The sequence below is a fragment of the Oncorhynchus nerka genome, unplaced genomic scaffold (assembly GCF_034236695.1).
Source record: "Oncorhynchus nerka isolate Pitt River unplaced genomic scaffold, Oner_Uvic_2.0 unplaced_scaffold_21___fragment_6___debris, whole genome shotgun sequence".
NCBI classification, from domain to species: domain Eukaryota; kingdom Metazoa; phylum Chordata; class Actinopteri; order Salmoniformes; family Salmonidae; genus Oncorhynchus; species Oncorhynchus nerka.
This window is the reverse complement of record NW_027040335.1, coordinates 152926-175257: the sequence shown is the minus strand read 5'-3', so window position 1 is coordinate 175257 and position 22332 is coordinate 152926. Positions and strand designations below refer to the sequence as shown.

The window sequence follows — 22332 nt, the reverse complement described above, 5'->3', positions numbered from 1 at the left end:
TTTTAAGAATGTGAAATGTCAGAATAATAATAGAGATAATTATTTATTTCAGCTTTTATTTCTTTCATCACATCCCAGTGGGTCAGAAGTTTACATACACTCAATTAGTATTTGGTAGCATTGCCTTTAAATTGTTTAACTTGGGTCAAACGTTTTGGGTACCCTTCCACAAGCTTCCCACAATAAGTTGGGTGAATTTTGGCCCATTCCTCTTGACAGAGCTGGTGTAACTGAGTCAGGTTTTTAGGCCTCCTTGCTCGCACACGCTTTTTCAGTTCTGACCGCAAATTTTCTATAGGATTGAGTTCAGGGCTTTGTGATGGCCACTCCAATACCTTAACTTTGTTGTCCTTAAGCCATTTTGCCACAATTTAGGAATTATGCTTGGGGTCATTCTCCATTTGCGACCAAGCTTTAACTTCCTGACTGATGTCTTGAGATGTTGCTTCAATATATCCACATAATTTTCCTACCTCATGATGCCATCTATTTTGTGAAGTGCACCAGTCCCTCCTGCAGCAAAGCACCCCCACAACATGATGCTGCCACCCACGTGCTTCACATTTGGGATGGTGTTCTTTGTCTTGCAAGCCTCCCCCCTTTTTCCTTCAAACATAACGATGGTCATTAGGGCCAAACAGTTTCATCAAACCAGAGGACATTTCTCCAAAAAGTAAGAACTTTGTCCCCATGTGCAGTTGCAAACCGTAGTCTGGCTTTTTTATGGCGTTTTTCCTTGCTGAGCTGCCTTTCAGGTTATTGTCGATATGGGACTCGTTTTACTGTGGAAATAGATTCTTTTGTACCTGTTTCCTCCAGCATCTTCACAAGGTCCTTTACTGTTGTTCTGGGATTGATTTGCACTTTTCGCACCAAAGTACGTTCATCTCTAGGAGACAGAACGCGTCTCCTTCCTGAGCGGTATTGCTCCCACAGATGAACCAGACTTGTGGAGATCTACAATTTTTTTCTAATGTCTTGGCTGATTTCTTTTGATTTTCCCATGATGTCAAGCAAAGAGGCACTGAGTTTGAAGGTAGGCCTTGAAATACATCCACAGGTACACCTCCAATTGACTCAAAGGATGTCAATAAGCCTATCAGAAGCTTCTAAAACATGACGTAATTTTCCAAGCTGTTTAAAGGCATAGTCAACTTAGTGTATGTAAACTTCTGACCCCTTGGAATTGTGATTTAGTGAAATTATCTGTCTGTAAACAATTGTTGAAAAAATGACTCGTCATGCACAAACTATAGTTTGCCAACAAGACATTTGTGAAGTGGTTGAAATGTGAACTTTAATGACTCCAACCTAAGTGTATGTATACTTCCGACTTCAACTGTGTACGTGTGTGTGTGTGTGTGTATATATATATATATATATATATATATATATATATATATATATATATTAGTACTAGTCAAAAGTTTGGACACAATTACACATTCCAGAGATTTTCTTTATTTTTACTGCTACAATAATAGTGAAGACATCAAAACCATGAAACAACACATATGGAATCATGTACCGTAGACACCAAAAAAGTGTTAACAAATCAAAATATATTTAATATTTTAGATTCTTCAAAAGTAGCCACATTTTACCTTGATTACAGCTTGGCACACTCTTGGCATTCTCTCAACCAACTTCATGAGGTAGTCACCTGGAATGCTTTTCGATTAACAGGTGTGCCTTGTTAAAAGTTTATTTATGGATTTTTTTCCCTTCTTAATGCGTTTGAGCTAATCAGTTGTGTTGTGACAAGGTAGGGGTGGTATACTGAAGATAACCCTATTTGGTAAAAGACCAAGTCCATATTATGGCATGAACATCTCAAATAAGCAGAGAAACAACAGTCCATCATTACTTTAAGACATGAATGTCAGTCAATCTGGAAAATTTCAAGAACTTTGAAAGTTTCTTCAAGTGCAGTCGCAAAAACCATCAAGCGCTATGATGAAACTGGCTCTGCTGCAGAGGGTAAGTTCATTGAAATTAACTGCACCTCAGATAGCAGCCCAAATAAATGCTTCACAGAGTTCAAGTAACAGACACATCTCAACATCAACTGTTCAGAGGAGGCTGCGTGAATCAGGCCTTCATGGTCGAGTTGCTGCAAAAAAAAAACACTACTAAAGAAGAAGAGACTTGCTTGGACCAAGAAACATGAGGAATGGACATTAGACCTGTGGAAATATGTCCTTTGAACTGATGAGTCCAAATGTGAGATTTTTGGTTCCAATCACCATGTCTTTGTGAGACGCAGAGTAGGTGAACGGATGATCTCCGCATGTGTGGTTCCCACCATGAAGCATGGAGGAGGAGATGTGATGGTGTGGAGGTGCTTTGCTGGTGACACTGTCTGTGATTTCTTTAGAATTCAAGACACACTTAACCAGCATGGCTACCACAGCATTCTGCAGCGATACGCCATCCCATTTGGTTTTGGTTTGCCCTTAGTGTGAATATCATTTGTTTTTCAACAAGACAATGACCCAAAACACACCTCCAGGCTGTGTAAGGGCTATTTGACCAAGGAGAGTGATGGAGTGCTGTCACAGATGACCAGGCCTCCACAATCACCTGACTTCAACCCAATTGAGATGGTTTGGGATGAGTTGGAACGCAGAGTAAAGGAAAAGCAGCCAACAAGTGCTCAGCATATGTGGGAACTCCTTCATGACTGCTGGAAAAGCATTCCTCATGAAGCTGATTGAGAGAATGCCAAGAGTGTGCTAAGCAGTCATCAAGGCAAAGTGTGGATACTTTTGAAGAATCTAAAATATTAAATATATTTTGATTTGTTTAACACTTTTTTGGTTACTACATGATTCCATATGTGTTATTTCATAGTTTTGATGTCTTCACTATTATTTTACAATGTAGAAAATAGTAAAAATCAAGAAAAACCTTTGAATGAGTAGGTGTGTCCAAACTTTTTACTGGCAATACGGTAGTATATATATATATATATATATATATATATATACTACCGTTCAAAAGTTTGGGGTCACTTAGAAATGTCCTTGTTTTTGAAAGAAAAGCAAATTTTTTGTCCATTAAAATAACATAAAATTGATCAGAAATATAGTGTAGACATTGTTTATTTTGTAAATGACTATTGTAGCTGGAAACAGCTGATTTAAAAAAAATGGAATACCTACATTTATCAGCAACCATCGCTCCTGTGTTCCAATGGCACGTTGTGTTAGCTCGTCCAAGTTTACCATTTTAAAAAGCTAATTGATCATTAGAAAATCCTTTTGCAATTCTGTTAGCACAGCTGAAAGCTGCTGTCCTGATTAAAGAAGCAATAAAACTGGTTCTTTAGACTAATTGAGTATCTGGAGCATAAGCATTTGTGGGTTCAATTACAGGCTCAAAATGGCCCGAAACAAAGACCTTCTTCGGAAACGCGTCAATCTATTCTTATTCTGAGAAATTAAGGCTATTCCATGCGAGAAACTGTAGATCTCGTACAACACTGTGTGCTACTCCCTTCACAGAACAGCGCAAACTGGCTCTAACCAGAATAGAAAGAGGAGTGGGAGACCCCGGTGCACAACTGAGCAAGAGGACAAGTACATTAGTGTCTAGTTTGAGAAACAGACGCCTTACAAGTCCTCAACTGGCAGCTTCATTAAATAGTACTGGCAAAACACTGATCTCAATGTCAACAGTGAAGAGGCGACTCCAGGATGCTCGCCTTCTAGGCAGAGTTGCAAAGAAAAAGCCATATCTCAGGCTGGCCAATAAAAATAAAAAGATTAAGATGGGCAAAAGAACACAGACAGAGGAACTCTACCTAGAGGAACTCTACCTAGAAGGCCAGCATTCCGGAGACTGGTGTTTTGCAGGTACTATTTAATGCACTCCTATGTAGATATTCCATTAAAAATCTGCCTTTTCCTGCTACAATGGTAATTTACAATGTCTACACTGTATTTCTAATCAATTTAATGTTAATGGTAAAAAAATTGCTTTTCTTTAAAAAACAAGGGCATTTTGTAAGTGACCCCAAACTTTTGAACGGTAGTGTTTGTGTAGGGCCATATTCAATAAAATAGGGTATATATATATATATATATATAACCTATTTTATTGAATGTAGCCCTGAGTTCTTGATATAGCTGGACCTACAGTAAACAGTACAGATCTTGAGCTATGCCTCTTAGAAAACTCTTGTTTCTCCAGAATGTTTGCCCTGCGTATTTTCTCCATGTGATGTTGATTAGGCTGTTACAGCTGTGTAGTGGAGGGTTGTGTGGTAGCTGGCTAAGTGCGTTCCTAGCATATTGCTCGTAAATGAACTTAGGGCTTTCAATTCACACTGTGCTGCAAACAGGCCAAGTGGATACACTCCGACTGCACATGCAGTATAATGGATAGATTGGATATAGAGCTTTAAGGGAACATAATGTTTTGTTATTTATTTTCTACAGTTATTTCTTAAAGTTACATTCAGGCCTAGTGTTGTTTTGTGCTTCTTTAGTCGTAAACATGCTAAAATATTGAAGCATGTGCAAACACACATACACAAAACTACTGCCAAAACGGTCTCTCCCTGGCAGAAACACAGTAAACCGCAGTGTTCCTTTCCAATAACCCAACTTTCCACTCTGTTATTCCAATCAACTATCGACTCTTATCCAATCTCATATCTCTTCTGACTAGTTAACCTCTCGTTGACATCTCCTACGTGTCTCTGTAACTCACACTAGCTGAGTCACCAGATGACCAAACCATGCCAAATATCTGGAGCTCTGAACATCCTGATCCTACTGCCATTATGATGTTGTTGTCTCCGGAGACTTCCAGTCCCCTTTAAAAGGCCCTATTAATAGTGTTCAGTGTGTGTTTGTTTGTGTATCCGGGTAATTCTGCAACTATGGGAACTTCTATGTCCTCAGGGTCAATTTGGGGGATTTTATTTTAAAAAATATATAGTTTTTATTCTTTATATGTGAAGTTCACACTCCAATCACCCCATATATTTTTTCAATGCCTCTATCAAGTATTTTAGCTACTTTTCAGATGCATTTTATACCTCAATTTCACTGTTTTGCCCTTGTCCCTGACCCAGGCTTTTGAGCTTCTACAATGTTTTCCTTTGAGAAAACATGAATAATTACACATTCTGTCAATTAAATAAAATCTATTTCAATATTTATTGTGAGTATGCCCTTTATATTGTTATTTACACAAAATATACCTGTCCTTTGGTAGTGGTGTCATTTTCACCACTGAGGGAAAATTCCTCATTAACCCATTTAATCCCACATTTTTCCCAGACATGAAAATATCCAAATCAAGTGTCAATAGTAACCCTTTGAGGTAATCAATCATCCATTTTTTGAAATGTTAATGGAAAAGTAGGTGAAAAAGTGTGTTTTATGGTCGGTCACAATTGTGACCGGTGGGATAATGTTATGTATACTGAAATAACATATTTCTCATATGCAGTTATCAAAGTTCTTATAAATCCCAACCCAGTTATTAACACATTTAAAACTCTGTCACTGGCTGTCCCCAGCATTGCCACTATAATGTCCCATCACATTCTAGTGTGACTATTTTACACATCAAAAACCCTTATACAACACGATATGAATACTGAGAGCAAAGACAACAAGACAACAACCATCAACGTATTTCAACATTGTTACTTTAGTGCAACATGTACTGAAACATTAATATTGTAAATTCATTGTAACATTTGAACTTGTACTTCAGTGCAATATTCATTGTAACATTGTCATTGACATTTTAGTGCAACATTCACTAACAACTGTATAGCAGTCGTGTGATTCATTCCCACTGAACATAAAGGTAACATGTAGGATAGAGGTAGCCTGTAGAATATGCATTCAAGTAGAGACCTACACTGAACAAAATATAATTGTGTGTATATATATATATATATATATATATATATATATATATATATATATATATATATATATAGTGGGACAAAAAAGTATTTAGTCAGCCACCAATTGTGCAAGTTCTCCCACTTAAAAAGATGAGAGAGGCCTGTAATTTTCATCATAGATACACGTCAACTATGACAGACAAAATTAGGGAAAAAAATCCAGAAAATCACATTGTAGGATTTCTAATCAATTTATTTGCAAATTATGGTGGAAAATAAGTATTTGGTCACCTACAAACAAGCAAGATTTCTGGCTCTCACAGACCTGTAACTTCTTCTTTAAGAGGCTCCTCTGTCCTCCACTCGTTACCTGTATTAATGGCACCTGTTTGAACTTGTTATCAGTATAAAAGACACCTGTCCACAACCTCAAACAGTCACACTCCAAACTCCACTATGGCCAAGACCAAAGAGCTGTCAAAGGACACCAGAAACAAAATTGTAGACCTGCACCAGGCTGGGAAGACTGAATCTGCAATAGGTAAGCAGCTTGGTTTGAAGAAATCAACTGTGGGAGCAATTATTAAGAAATGGAAGACATATAAGACCACTGATAATCTCCCTCGATCTGGGGCTCCACGCAAGATCTCACCCCGTGGGGTCAAAATGATCACAAGAACGGTGAGCAAAAATCCCAGAACCACACGGGGGGACCTAGTGAATGACCTGCAAAGAGCTGGGACCAAAGTAACAAAGCCTACCATCAGTAACACACTACGCCGCCAGGGACTCAAATCCTGCAGTGCCAGACGTGTCCCCCTGCTTAAGCCAGTACATGTCCAGGCACGTCTGAAGTTTGCTAGAGAGCATTTGGATGATCCAGAAGAAGATTGGGAGAATGTCATATGGTCAGATGAAACCAAAATATAACTTTTTGGTAAAAACTCAACTTGTCGTGTTTGGAGGACAAAGAATGCTGAGTTGCATCCAAAGAACACCATACCTACTGTGAAGCATGGGGGTGGAAACATCATGCTTTGGGACGGTTTTTCTGCAAAGGGACCAGGGCGACTGATCCGTGTAAAGGAAAGAATGAATGGGGCCATATATCGTGAGATTTTGAGTGAAAACCTCCTTCCATCAGCAAGGGCATTGAAGATGAAACATGGCTGGGTCTTTCAGCATGACAATGATTCCAAACACACCGCCCGGGCAACGAAGGAGTGGCTTCGTAAGAAGCATTTCAAGGTCCTGGAGTGGCCTAGCCAGTCTCCAGATCTCAACCCCATAGAAAATCTTTGGGGGGAGTTGAAAGTCTGTGTTGCCCAGCAACAGCCCAAAAACATCACTGCTCTAGAGGGGATCTGCATGGAGTAATGGGCCAAAATACCAGCAACAGTGTGTGAAAACCTTCTGAAGACTTACAGAAAACTTTTGACCATTGCCAACAAAGGGTATATAACAAAGTATTGAGAAACTTTTGTTATTGACCAAATACTTATTTTCCACCATAATTTGCAAATAAATTCATTAAAAATCCTACAATGTGATTTTCTGAATTTCTCTTCTCATTTTGTCTGTCATAGTTGAAGTGTATCTATGATGAAAATTACAGGCCTCTCTCATCTTTTTAAGTGGGAGAACTTGCACAATTGGTGGCTGACTAAATACTTTTTTGTCCCACTGTATATATATATATATATATATATATATATATATATATATATATATATAAAATATACATATATTTAAAAAGCGCCACTGGACAATGAGTGCTTTATATATATATATCATAGAGTTAAGCTTCAGAACCAAGTGCAAGATTAGTTTGTGCATCACTGTTTTGAACTACGATCAGTCAGACCTACTGTCATACAGGATGTCTTGAATCAATTGACCTTCTTTTCCAAAGACATTTCAGTCATTTTGATTGTCTTTTTCGTCAACTTTTATTTTCTTCCTAGAGTCCGTTGTACTGCTTCTCCTCACCCTTTATCGACTTTTCTATTTTTCTTTTCATGTCTTTTTCAGCCCTTTTTCATTCGCTCTTATCTCCTTTTCTACTGTCCATGGTATATCATGAAGCACTCAATGTGCAGTGGCGCTTTGCATTTCTCACATGCATAGGTAGTACGTTTGTCCCAATGACGACTTCTCTGGAACCTGTGCATCGTGTTGATTGGCCAGTGAGAAGCTTTGTCATATCTTGCCTGATCTTCAACGGTAGCAGCCAGTAAAGATCTCCTTCCATGGCTCAGTGGTTTCGTGCCAAACTTTTGCATATTTGAGCTGTATACTATGTGTTTTGGAATCACATCAGTGGCAGGCCTCTTCGATCGTTTGAAGGCTCAATCTTTATTTTTGACCACCTGCAGCTTTTCCCTGGCTCTTCTGGCTGAACCCTATGGCTTGTAGAGGCCCTTGGCTCTTCATTACCAACAATGGAGGGGGGTGGGGGGGTGAGGGGTATGTCATCATCACTGATAACGTTGTTCCTGTCATGATCTGTTTGTATAGGTTCAGCATATGCATTCAACAGCCTGGCTGGCAAATGGCCTGTCCATAGTCCATATCTGACCCATCGCTATCACAATCCCTCAGGACAGCATCTTTCTCATTTTGAGGGATAACTGTAATGTTGCATGCCTTGTCTGGGCAGTCACCTAGATCCAACATATCCAGTACATGATTCAAAGTGAAACTAAAAGAAAGAACAGAGTAGAAAGTTAGGTAGAACAAGAACTATGTATGTGTATATCTATGTGTATACCTAGATGCACTGTGTTATCCCGCCGGTCACTATTGTTGCCGTCAACATGTTTACTCATTCTATGACCACACTGAACAAAGTTGAGTAATTGCAAATGCATATATCAATACTAGACACCTTAAAGATGATGTGTACCAAAAAACTTTGTCCTAACTTTATTTTAACATACTTCACTAAACTTTTGTTTGGGAGCTTTGATGCAGCCATCCTCTTCTCATGGTGCAACCAGGAAGTAAACAGCTCTGGTCATGTGACAATTTACACTAAACATGTGACACTGCACATCATTCATTGAGACCCTTTATTATTTCAATATGTGCTGGAAATGCATTGATATATCATTCAGTAACATTTTTAAAGCCTTATAACTGAAAACGTTTTTTAGTGACCTATGGGATTAAATAGGTTAATAAAGTTTTGTCAAGAGAATGTTCATCTAGTTACCATGGAAACGTATTGTGACACAGAATCACATGTCTGCAGAGGACAGTTGTTCCAGATGTGATGTCCAGAAGTTGAAGAAAAATCTAGGTAAATATTGCTTGTGTAGAGAATATGTTTTATTGTCAGTCATTTCCAAACAGGCTACAATTTCTTTAATTTGTGGTGGAATTTTGATTTTTCAAATATATTTGATGTATTTAGTGTAAACCATATGCTAGTTATAATACTGGACAAAGCATGCTAAGCAGTCAAATTTTTCTCCAAAAACAGCAGAAGCGTAATTTCCATCACAACCTTACCTGTGTTGGAAATGACAGGAAGTGGTGGAAATGATAATATTATTACTTTTTACTTTAGGCTTATTTAATCATGTTTTAAATTGCTTTAGTCTAGAAAATGCTCCAGGGTGTGCACTATTGGAAAACTTAAGTAGTATCTTTCTTTGTTTTTAGAAGATGCCACATAAAACAGCACAGAGGTCACAGACATAGAAACCAAATAAAAAATGATCCTATACAACACCAGGAACATCTGCAAAAAGACAGGGAGAGATACTGGAAGAAAAAAGAGAAGGGAGAAGTGATATCTATCTCTGAGTTTACAAAGGAAGAGATGGCAATTGAAATGCAACCAACGGAATAGAAGACAGACTTTAAAGAGAACAGGTGCACTGGAGACCTACCTATCAGGCAACACAACACCTTAGTCGCCAGATGACTTTTAGCCAGAACGTGAGGCCATCATACTTGCCCCTAACTTACCTGCCCTGATGCACGCCCTGATACCCCTTCCTCATCATGTGCAACAGGAATGAGAAGTCTAATACTTGCTGAAAGGAAAAAGGTTCGAAGAGGTCACTCAAAAACAAATGTCAAACCTGATAAAGCATAACGGAAAACTGAGATATACTAAAACAGGTATGATCCACTGATGAAGAAAATGGATAAAGATTCCCTAAAGACAAAGATAAAAACAGAAAATGAAGGGAACTCCGAAGAACTTGAGAAGGATTTTATTGTTTCAAAATGCCATCATTGCAGAGTTAAAGCAAAAGTATTTTAAAAAATGCACAGTACCAAGGACAAACAAGTGGCCTCAAAAATGCTCAGAGGCAACATCCTGAGAAAGAATGGCCTGGTCAAAGCTGCAAACAGAGAATTTGGATTTGTTCAGAGGCAACAGTCCGGGATAGGGACACATGTCTCTGCAAAACCCACGCCAACCTCCAGTTCATGGCGGACAAACTACAGCATCACAAAGTGATCAGCTGCAGCAACAATGAGAACCTTATTGAGTCGTTGTGCTGTGAGAACCTGAAGAAAGAGTGCATGTACACAGTGCTTAAAAGTGCTTAAAACAGTGCTTAAAACATCTGAGTCAAAGTCAGTGCTTAAAACATCTGACTTTGATGCTGACTTTGATGCTGGTGAGCAGACACGGTGGTTTGAGTGGAAAAACAAAGCTGAAGAGGGAAACATGGAGAAGGTCACTGTACATTTGACAGTATAAGAAAAGGTATGTGGCGCACTGCATATTCTACTGGAGGACTTCTCCAAAGGATTGAAAGAGAAGTTGGGGAAACACATGTACAACTTTTGACATCAATACTCCAAACTGAGAGGATTAAAAGAGAATCTGGGGAAAGAGGAGATCATCGTGCATATTGACTTTGCAGAGAACATAGGGGTGCAACTTTGACTGGGGACAGGGGGGGGCATATCCCTCTCACATTCTGAAATTGCATTTTTGTCCCCTTCAGTTTTATTTAAATGTAATACAAAATGAGGCAACGGTGTGCTTTAGGACCATGCAGACACCTCCGAGGTCGGGTAGGCTGTTTGGAGTGTTCATCCGACAGGATAAAACAAATTATTATAATTATTCCCCCCCCCCCCCCCCACTTCTAAAACCAAAGTTGTACCACTGAGATAACTACCTGCGTAAATACACCAGTGAAATCCAGGCAGTTCACTTTGGTGATTCTCACATGCAGGTGACCCTTCACACCTGTGTTGGACATACCACAAATGATACCGTTTCACTTTGCTCACTGAGCTCTTCTATGCGGATGACCCCTCTGCAATCTGGGCTCATCTCTCAAAAACACTGGCCTACTTCCTTGAGCGCCGCCCACTTTAGGAATCTTACTTTTTCTTAAATTAATTAAATGTTCTACCATGGTTGTTGTTCAAAGTGTTTGCAATAAAATATTGTTTTCATAAATTGTTCTTTTTACGTAGATATCATTTCCACCACACCCATATTTTGAGGTAAATTAATATATTGTGTATAATTTACATTGATGGATTTGTTTTAGACAGGGAAATCATATGGTTGTTATCATCATCTCACAAAAAGGTTGGGTGGAAATGACACTTTTTTTTATGATAAATAAATCTTTTCAGCTGTCACAAAGGCAAGTTTATACATTCAGGCATTGTGTTGAATTATTAATTTTAGGAAAACCTTAAAAAGCACTTAAAATAATATGCAAAGTTAATGTACAAATGTATAAGAAATGTGTTACAATTATTTTTATATGTTATTTAATTTTCAAACTAAATGGATGTTTAATGATGTGATGGAAATTACATTTGTTTATGGCTGTCTGAGAAAAATGACGAAAATATATCAATTCCCGAATAATACAATCGCAGCCATTATCAGATATTATTTCTAAACAAATCAAAGACAATTATAATACTGTTAAAATTGTGTTTCAGTACATTTTAATTCCCGAAAGCTTGCCGGGCCAAAGTGCACGAAGTTGCAAAATCACCCATGCGCATGCATGTGTTGCTGTGGACTAGCCAAACACGCCACATGCTTCGGATTTGAGTACAGTAATGCCTGATTCCCAACCCTGTCCAACCGTCACTCACTGGCACCTTATTGGGATTATCTCAAATGAAATCTGTCTCTGTCAGATTAAATGTAATCTAACTAGATTAGATCTATTAGAAGTAATATTGATGGGACTGAGAGTGTGGTTGGAGTTTTCATCTGTCATATCAAAACTGGGGTTGTGGATTAGCGAATGTGGACTATTACTGCCACCTGTTGGAACAGAGTATCAAGTGTTTATTTTGCCGCAGCAGTGCGTAGCATGTGATCAATTCCTTTTAAATATGACATGGAATCTCTCCATACGAGAGCGAATCAGTTATTTATTTGACTGATACTGAGGTGTTATAATTAAATTTGACTCTATCCAACTCTGCTGGGTACAGACTTGAACTTCTTCAGACTTTGTTTTTTAACACTGACAACTGTTCTCTCTTTATCCTCCCCCTCTCTTTCTCTATCCCATTTTCTCTCTCTTTCTGTCTTTCTTTTTTTTTTTTACTCTTGCTTTCTCCTCTTCTCAGCTCAAGCCCTTTCTTCTGCAGCAGCTGGGTCCTGATGCATCCCATGAGGCCTTGGACCATGTGAAGGAGGTCATAGGTCAGGTGTTGAGGGTGGCAGCATTGACCAATGAGGAGCCTAGCTCTCGGCACAGGTTAGCCACCCTCGGATCAACCTCACAACTGTTCAATTATTCATCTTTGTACATTGTTCTGATTTGTCACTATTCTATTTGACTGTTTCTCCTGTAGGTGGTGTCTCCTGTGTTTCCAGCTGATGACATTCACTCTTCAGTTCAGTGGTTCCCTTCTGCCTATCATAGTGAAGGTAAGAGGGGATTATTACTTGATCGGCACATTACTACTGTAGCCGGTCTCTACTGATGCTGTTTTAGAGTACTCACTAGGTGGTGCCATAAGACTGTGAGATTGCAACATTCAAAGATGTCAACATGCACTATATATCCAAAGGTATGTGGACACCCCTTCAAATGAGTGGATTTAGCTATTTCAGCCACATCCGTTGCTGACAGGTGTATAAAATTGAGCATGCAGCCATGCAATCTCCATAGACAAACATTTGCAGTTGAATGGCCTTACTGAGGAGCTCAGTGACTTTCAACGTGGCACCGTCATAGGATGCCACCTTTCCAACAATTCAGTTTGTCAAATTTTTGCCCCGCTAGAGCTGCCCTGGTCCACTGTATGCGCTGTTATTGTAGAAGTGGAAACTTCTAGGAGCAACACTGGCTCAGCCGCGAAGTGGTAGGCCACACAACTTCACAGAACGGGACTGCCGAGTGATGAAGCGCATAGCGCGTAAAAAACGTCTGCCCTCGTTTGCAACACAACTGAGTTCCAAACTGCCACTGGAAGCAACGTCAGCACAATAACTGTTCGTTGGGAGCTTCATTAATTGTTTTTACCTGGCCGAGCAGCCGCACACAAGCCTAAGTTTACCATGCGGAATACCAAGCGTCGGCTGGGTGGTGTAAAGCGTGCCGCCAGTGGACTCTGGAGCAGTGGAAACGCGTTCTCTGGAGTGATGAATCATGCTTCACCATCTGGCAGTCCGACAGACTAATCTGAGTTTGGTGGATGGCAGGAGAACGCTACATGCCCCAATGCATAGTGCCAACTGTAAAGTTTGGTGGAGGAGGAATAATGGTCTGGGGCTGTTTTTCATGGTTCGGGCTAGGCCCCTTAGTTCCAGTGACATGAAATCTTAATACTACAATATACAATGACAATCTAGACGATTCTGGGATTCCAACTTTGTGGCAACAGTTTGGGGAAGGCCCTTTCTTGTTTCAGCAAGACAATGTGCACAATGCGATATCCATACAGAAATGGTTTGTTGAGATCGGTATGAAAGAACTTGACTGGCCTGCACAGAGCCCTGATCTCAACCCCATCGAACACCTTTGGTATGAATTGGAACGCAGACTGCTAGCCAGACCTAATCGCCCAACATCAGTGCCCGACCTCACTAGACCTCTTGTAGCTGAATGGAAGCAATGTGCCAACATCTAGTGGAAAGCCTTCCCAGAAGAGTGGAGGATGTTATAGCAGCAAAGGGAGGACCAACTAGATATTAATGCCCATGATTTTGGAATGAGACGTTCGACAAGCAGGTGTCCACATACGTTTGGTCATGTAGTGTAACTTCTGAGTTGAGCAGAGAAGAGAGAGTCAGTATTTTAGCTGTTGTGCTGCATACATGTGGGTTGCATACAAACACACATGTGCACTCACACACGCACATGCCCACGCATGTACACTGCTGAGTGATACAACTAGTCACAGTGATAAAAGCCATTACACTTAAAGGGCCTCCCTTGAAGTATTTTAATTGGTTTGACCCAGAGATGCCTTCCCCTTTTTCCAGATTCCAAACATGGTATCCATTGGTTCCATTCCTATAAACCGAGCCACTAATAAACATGATGATGTTTCCTTCTGTAGGCTGTATAGCCTGTTCCATGTACTCATCTTAGGGAAACCAACATGTCTATTTAGGTTCAATGTGACCAATTCCTTCCTTGAATTCCCCTCATTGTTTACACCTCTCCAATACGCTCAGACCTCTAAGTGTGAGTCAGGGTAGAGGGAAGGGAGCAGGGCATTGTGTTGGCACCCATTCATACGTTTCCAAAGGTATTAAGATAACTCATATATCCACTAGGTGGCAGAACGTGCTTACTCTCAGTACAGTCCCTTAATCAAAGCCATTGCTAAATGTTTCCCATAATCCCTGACTGAAAGGCTGAGACTGACCTGCACTTTGATGGGCTGAGGGACCCAGGGTTTGACGGACAGATCACAAAAGAGTTCATCCTGGAAGATGCTCTTCTCTTCCTGCTCCCAGCACACAGTGGACAGGCCAGACGGAAGAGCCTTTCACACACCGAGACAGACGATGGACAGAGGGTACTAAACAACTGTGTTTTAACTTAATAAATCACTCAATCTATGAGGGCAACGACGATGGACTCTTTTTAACATGACAATTTCAGAGGGAAATTTGTATGGGTATCATAATTCCACTGACCTTCACAATTTGTTTTGTATGTTTCTGGTCAGTATGGTGGCTGTGGGGGGACATACGGTCTCTGTCTACCAGAACACCAGACTCTCCTCCTCCTGCAGTTCCTCCGTCAGCTGAGGACACCAGGGCCATTTGAACTGGTAAACCTCTATTCCACATTACTCTCTGTTAAAGTGCATTCGGAAAGTATTCAGACCCCTTGCCTTTTTCCACATTTTTGTTACATTACAGCCTAATCAATCTACACACAATACCCCATAATGACAATGCAAAAACAGGTTTTTTGATTTTTGCAAATGTATTAAAAATAAAAACTGAAATATCACATTTACGTAAGTATTCAGACCCCTTACTCGGTACTTTGTTGAAGCACCTTTGGCATGACAGCCTTGAGTCTTATTGGGCATGATGCTACAAGCTTGGCACACCTGTATTTGGGTATTTTCTTGCATTTTTCTCTGCAGATCCACTCAAGCTCTGTCAGGTTGGATGGGGAGCGTCACTGCACAGCTATTTTCAGGTCTCTCCAGAGATGTTCGATCGGGTTCAAATCCGGACTCTGGCTGGGCCCCTCAAGGACATTCAGAAACTTGTCCCGAAGCCGCTCCTGCGTTGCTTTCTCCCCATTCTGAGGTCCTGAGCGCTCTGGAGCAGGTTTTCATCAAGGTTCTCTCTGTACCTTGATCCATTCATCTTTCCCTCGATCCTGACTAGTCTCGCAGTTCCTGCCTCGGATAAACTTCCCCACAGCATGATGCTGCCACCACCATGCTTCATTGTAGGGATTGTATTGGCCAGGTGATGAGCGATACCTGGTTTTCTCCAGATGTAACGCTTGACATTCAGGCCAAAGAGTTGAATCTTGGTTTTATCACATCAGAGAATCCTGTTTCTCATGGTCTGAGAATCCTCTAGGTGCCTTTGAGCAAACTACAAGTGGGCTGTCATGTGCGTTTAACTGAGGAGTGGCTTCCGTATGGCCACTTTACAATAAAGACTTGATTGGTGGAGTGCTACAGAGATGGTTGTCCTTCTGGAAGGTTGTCCCATCTCCACAGAAGAACTCTGGAGTTCTGTCAGAGTGACCATCGGGTTCTTGGTCACCTCACTGACCAAGTCCCTTCTCCCCTGATTGCTCAGTTTGGCCGGGTGGCCAGCTCTAGGAAGAGTCTTGGTGGTTCCAAAATTCTTCTATTTAAGAATGATAGAGACCACTGTGTTCTTGGGGACCTTCAATGCTGCACATTTTTGGTACCCTTCCCCAGATCTGTGCCTCGACACAATCCTGTCTCGTAGCTCTACGGACAATTCCTTCGACCTCATGGTTTTCTTTTTTTGCTCTGACATGCACTGTCAACTGTGGGACCTTACAAAGACAGGTGTGTGCCTTTACAAATCATGTCCAATCAATAGAATTTACCACAGGTGGACTCCAATCAAGTTGTAGAAACATCTCTAGGATGATCAATTGAAACAGGATGCACCTGAGCTCAATTTCGAGTCTCATAGAAAAGGGTCCGAATACTTATGTTTATAAGGTGTTTCTGTTTTTTATGTGTAATACATTTGCAAACATTTCTAAAAACTTGTTTTCGCTTTGTCATTATGGGGTATTCTATATAGATTTAGGAGGTACAAAAAATGTAATCCATTTTGGAATAAGCTTGTAACGTAACAAAATGTGGATAAGGGGAAGGGGTCTGAATACTTACAAATGCACTGTATAGAGTATAACCAGATTCATTCTGAAGCATAATGTAATCAATGTTACAGAACACTTGCAGTGATTCCAGATTGTAATCATGTTAATTTGAGTGTCTGTATTTCCAGTAATTGAAAACTTGTCTATATCCAGCTTTATCCCGCAGCTTCTCCGCAGCGCTCTTCTATCCAAGACTTTCTCTTTCGATCGTTCCCTAGAGCGGAGGAGTCTGGGAGTGGGCTGCATTTCTCAGCATTGTTGGACAGAGTCTGTTCTCATTATACAGAGCAAAGGAACCAGACTTACAGGTGAGCACACACGCACACGCACACGCACACACACACATGTCAATCAGTTCACATGAGGTTCTGTTACCTTGCTCAATCCCCTTGGTGTTGTTTTACTCTCCATATATTTGGAAAGGATAGACCAAACAAAAAAAACAGACAACTGACTGGTCTTGGGGGGAATAAACTTGGCTGAATTTAAGGATGGTTTTCGTTCCTCAACCTCTCCTAAGCATCCCTTCATTAAGCCCCTGGCACATGTGTGTTAGTCTGGCTGTAGCAGGAGAGAGGAGCTTCAGGCACAATCCACTCAAACTGGAACAGAATTAGGTTAAATCCCTTCTTGGCTGGGTACTGGCTCCACTGGCGGGGCCCATCTGGCTTCCCATCCTTCCCAGGGCTGTGGCACGGAGCTGGGCTGCTGGCACTCAGAACACAGCCTCCCTCTGCCCTCGGGCTGGTCTGACTTCTGGGGCTGAGCACGGAGCTGGGAGCATGTAGCACACTCACGGGCAGGGAACCAGGCGGAATGATGAGGATTATGGGAGGAAAGAGAGGGAGGTAGTGGCGGAATGGGGATGGTAATGGGCAGAGGAAGGGTTGGTGATGGAAGGGTTTAGAAGAGGAGTGGAAGGGGAACAGGGTGCTGGATGTGGGAAGTGGAGGAAACTGGTGTGGAGGAGAAGAAAAGGGAGAGTTTATCAGGCTAGAGAAAAAGGAGAGAGTATCTGGAGAACAGCCAGTATAGTTTACTTTGATTGGTTGAGAGTTATAACAAGTGCTGATAAACACCTCTGGACCTCTTGTAGGCTAGGAACCAATTGGAATGTTGACGCTGGCCAGGAAAGTGTGTGTGTTTGATCACCATATGTGTGTTTTTACTATATCCATATTTATGAATGTGTGCAGTTGGTTTGTGTGAGACTGTAAATGTGATTGAGAGACTTATAAAAAGGTCAGTTTATTAGAGGGCTTAAAGTCTGTCATCGCTCTTTGGTTTTCTTTTATTGCAGGGACAATCCTCAGAATGACTGAGTGGATGTTCCCTGTTCCAATGGAACATTTTTTTTCTAAATAATGACAGTCTTCCATGTTTCTCATAGGACCAATGAAGCAGAGACACAGACCGGGTGGGATCAACACTCAGGCTCCCAGGACCTCCCTGGAGACAAAGGTGAGGCGCTGCTCAGGTGTCGGCTAATTGTCTGGCTCTGGGGCACCTCGCCAACAGGATGCATAGAAATGCATTGGAATTAGAATGCTGTATATCTCAATGGTTTGAAGTGTGACGCTCTGAATTCACCAGAGCTCCACACTGGGAAGCTTACGTGTCTTTTTGTAGGGCAAAAGTGTTTGTGGAAGGTACAACACCGAGCACAGACCCTCTAGCTCACTCAACATTGTCGATATTCGTCTAGTTTCCTTATAGGCCTATTTGTCAGGGAAACTGTGAAGCCTGCTATATAGCCTATTTCTGTTTGAGTCTTTTATTAAAGAATGTGAAACAATGTTTCTGTTTGGTCCTTGCCATTACATCATGAATAGCTTTTCTTTATATGGCCTAAAATAAATGTGTTCATATGAGCAGAATGTTGTAGGTTACAGCATACCTAATTTTGATCAGTTATAAAAATAATAAAAAATAATTTAATGCAGAAAAAATGTACCTCGTAAAAGGCCGACATTTCAATTTAAAAAATACTGGATGGATGGCTATGATAGTCCAGTTGCAAGTCTTTCTTATGCAAATAATCCAAATATTTTTCTTTAAATGATCTTGCACTGCTACCCTCATTATTCATTATTCTCAGAGGAGCAGAACAAGCAATGGAACCCGAATTTATCCTCTGTGCGTGGAAAAATATCCAGGCGCATGAAAGCTACACCAACAGACTGGAACTACAGACCGCAAAAAAACATTCTGGAAGTGCACGGAATATGATGCTTTCGAATGCCGAGGGCGCATGACGGCGTTAACTCCAAGATAACCGAACAATTTTCATACATATGACGCCTTTACAGTAACCGGTCGATCACAACAATTGATAACCTTTCAGACAATAAAAAAAAGCATCTGTACCTTTTCAGACAGTCAAATTCTGCTCAGGCATAGAATGTTCGGTATTGTTTCCCTGACAACAATAAACGTTGCTGATTGATGTGTTGTTTCTTGTTGTTTTTATGGTATGTTAGATGTGTTTTCTTTCTACTAAAAGTAATTGTACTTTAACGAACTTCAAAGTACTTTTTAGGAGTGAGTGGTCTGCGCGCAGGCAGCAGACAGGCAGGCTGCTTACAGGTAGCTCGAGATAATTTGATTGACAGTTTTGGTTGCCCTAGTGATGGATTTAATTCCCGCTTCAGAAGCCGCATTCCTTTACGGACAGGTTAAATACCCGTTCAGAGAAGGTTTCGTTGCGGCATTTAAAAAGCCATAGTGTACCCTTTCAGACAAACAAATGCTGTAGCTGAGGCGCGTTCAAGGCGCCATACTTTATATACCCATATTAACGAATTAATGTCGGCCTAGGCTACAATATTCTGCCCATATGAACAACATTTATTTTAGGCCATAGCAATATTTTAGCCATACATGATTTAATGAAAAGCAGTAAACGTACACCTCATGAACACAATCATGCAATAGTTAACATACACAACATTGTTTCACATTCTTTAATAACTGACTCATAAACACAATCATGCAATAGGCTACAGCTGGGTTCACAGCTTCCCTGGGAAACTCGATGTATTGTAGCCTCACGCGGACGAAAGAGCAAAGGAGTTGGCTTCTGCTGCAGTGTTCAAGGTAAAATATTAGCGTTGTGGCGGTGCTTCGGGCAGGGAGGGTGGGTAGGTGGCTCTACTGTGCCCACTGCATCTGCAAACTGCTTGAGGTTGGCACACACCAGAGTCAATTGCCTCCAGAGGAAGAGAGCATTCTCTGGGCTTGTGCTCAACACGTGTGGACCTTGTTATTAACATTCCTCCCATTACATAGTGTTTGTGTGAATGTCTTTATCTTTAATCCATTTGAATGGACACACACACACACACACACACTGAGCATGCATGTTTTAGATAACCATCTTTGTTCTTTGATGCTCCTTCTGATGGTTAAATGTGTAACAGTATTCTGAATATGAAAAATACAGCGGTGCACGGCGTGACATATGCAAGCCGTTTCATCTGTATTTATAATCCATTCTTTCTCTCTCTCCCTGTGGTGTGTATCAGAGCGGTGTGTGGACCCCCACCTCAGACAACTGTACACAGATCCCCCTCTGACCCTCAGCCCCCCCTTCAGTCCCTGGGTGAAGGACTACCGTGCTGAGGTCCCCTTTGACGTGGTGACCCTACGCCTCCGCCCTGAGCCCATCAGCCCAGCCTGTCACATACACCTGGATGAGCACAGAGGACCTAGGTGAGACCCTCCCAGCCATGACCTTTCACCCTGTGAGTCACAAGCTGGGCTTTCAAATGTAGCTGGGTCACATTCAGTGAGATGGTAGGTGTTAGCACTCATAGAGTTAGATCTCCAACAAGCCCTTTCATAGGTTAAATGGATCTTGTCGTATATTGCTTACACCTGCCCAGTCTTCAGGTCTATAATATAGATGTAAGTGAGTTATAACATCTGAATTCTGGGAATGTGTGTTTTCAGTCCAGTGTTTTGGTCAGGGCATGTTTCCATGTCATTCTGAGTTTTACTCTGTGTGATTGTAGAACTCTGTTTCTTACGTCCGTAGCTTTGATCTCAGCAGCCAATCCCTGATTAGCACCCATTAGACTCAGTAGCACTGGGGTCAGAGGATTGACCTCTGACAGACAGACAGACAGACACACACACGTAAGACGGCCACACACATACAGCGCTAAAGTGACATTTAGGAATGATTCTATAACCTGCCCTCTCTCTCACCATCCTGTGTGTGTGTGTGTGTGTGTGTGTGTGTGTGTGTGTGTGTGTGTGTGTGTGTGCGCTTGTGCTTATGTGTGTTTCATCTCCCTGGACTTCTCTGGACCTTGTTTCTGAGAAGCTCTGCCTCTGTTTTTCCACAGAACAGCAAACTACCCGGTCGGCCTGGGAAACAGCATAATCAACATCCTAGTGACGGACGAGTCGCTCACCACAGAGCCCGAGCCTGTTGTCATGACAATATACACTTTGCACATGTACCGCGAGAGCCGTCCCAGCCTGCCCATGTTTGGGGAGCATGTGATGTGTGGCTTCGTGCAGGTACGTGGTGCGGGCATGGTGTTTCTACACGCTTGTAACTCACTACCATACACTCACAGATGGACAAGCACTGTCAGAGACCTGGGCCTGTATTCACAAGGTCTCAAGAGTAGGAGTGCTGATAGAGGATCAGTGTTTAGTTTTAGATTATCATGAATAACTGTATATGGATAGGGGGCACCTGATCCTAGATCAGCACTTTAATATGTGTTTTTTTTCTCCATTATGAGTAAAACAAGGTAAAAATGTAAGGTTAGTGGGACTTCATGTTCCCCATCAAGTTAACTAAGAGTGACTTCCTGTCTGGGGTTCACTGACTTTACTGGAGGACCACGTCAGAGGAACACAAAATACAATTTCCCTATTATCCCGTACCATATTAAAATGAGACGCACTATTGACTTTTACAGAGCCATGATTTCAATTCCCAGAGCATGGGAAGTGTTTCCTTCTATGAGCAATGTTGGTCTGGCATCCAACACAAGTTTCATAGCATGTAAACAAAGGAAAATCAATTCATTCGGTGGAGAAGGAACAGTGCGGTTCCTTCGTTTTTACAGCGTTTGTCATGTCGGCGGTTGGGATTCGCCGAGGGAGCCTTCGCGGTGGGTCTGTGTAAAGTTTAGTGTCGGTTACGGCTGCGAATGGCATCGAGAGGCAGTGGAGCAGCAGCAGTGTCGAGATACAGTTGGTTGATATTTCGAAGCCGGTATTTTCCAGATTACCGTTGGAATGTGGAGGAGCCGGGTCGGCGGGGGCCATAAAGGGATTGAGAGGGTCTGATGTTCCCATGAGTTCCTGTGTCATGGGCTATATTTGAGCTTTCACACCCCAGTAAGAGTTTGGTTTGGGATGTGGTCCAGGACGCTCTGCCCCCCCCTTCACTCTTCTCCAAACCTCCCACCCTATCTCCTGATGCATCTTGGGTATGAGGGTGGCGATGGGGCAGTGTCCCGAGGCGGGGCAGTGTTGATGGAGAGGACCCTTAGCTGACCAATCAATGCAGGGATTTGAGCCGTTAAGAGGAGGAGCATTTCTGGACATTACAGTGATAGAAACAGTTGGGGACAGTGGGGTAAGTTAAGTCAATTATTTATATTCAGTATCACTCCATCAAGGGAAATA

At 41.5% G+C, this 22332-nt stretch overlaps 1 protein-coding gene across 1 annotated transcript in view; it reads left to right on the top strand.

The window, feature by feature from the left end:
• Positions 1 to 22332, top strand: part of LOC115133115 (cadherin-like and PC-esterase domain-containing protein 1) — a 76959-nt gene that overhangs the window by 24492 nt on the left and 30135 nt on the right. Inside the window, exons 7-14 of the mRNA XM_029666021.2 lie at positions 12455 to 12585; positions 12683 to 12758; positions 14696 to 14860; positions 15014 to 15118; positions 16834 to 16988; positions 18071 to 18141; positions 20205 to 20391; positions 21030 to 21207. Of these exons, the coding sequence (XP_029521881.2) occupies positions 12455 to 12585; positions 12683 to 12758; positions 14696 to 14860; positions 15014 to 15118; positions 16834 to 16988; positions 18071 to 18141; positions 20205 to 20391; positions 21030 to 21207 (1068 nt within the window). The remainder of the gene's footprint in view (positions 1 to 12454; positions 12586 to 12682; positions 12759 to 14695; positions 14861 to 15013; positions 15119 to 16833; positions 16989 to 18070; positions 18142 to 20204; positions 20392 to 21029; positions 21208 to 22332) is intronic.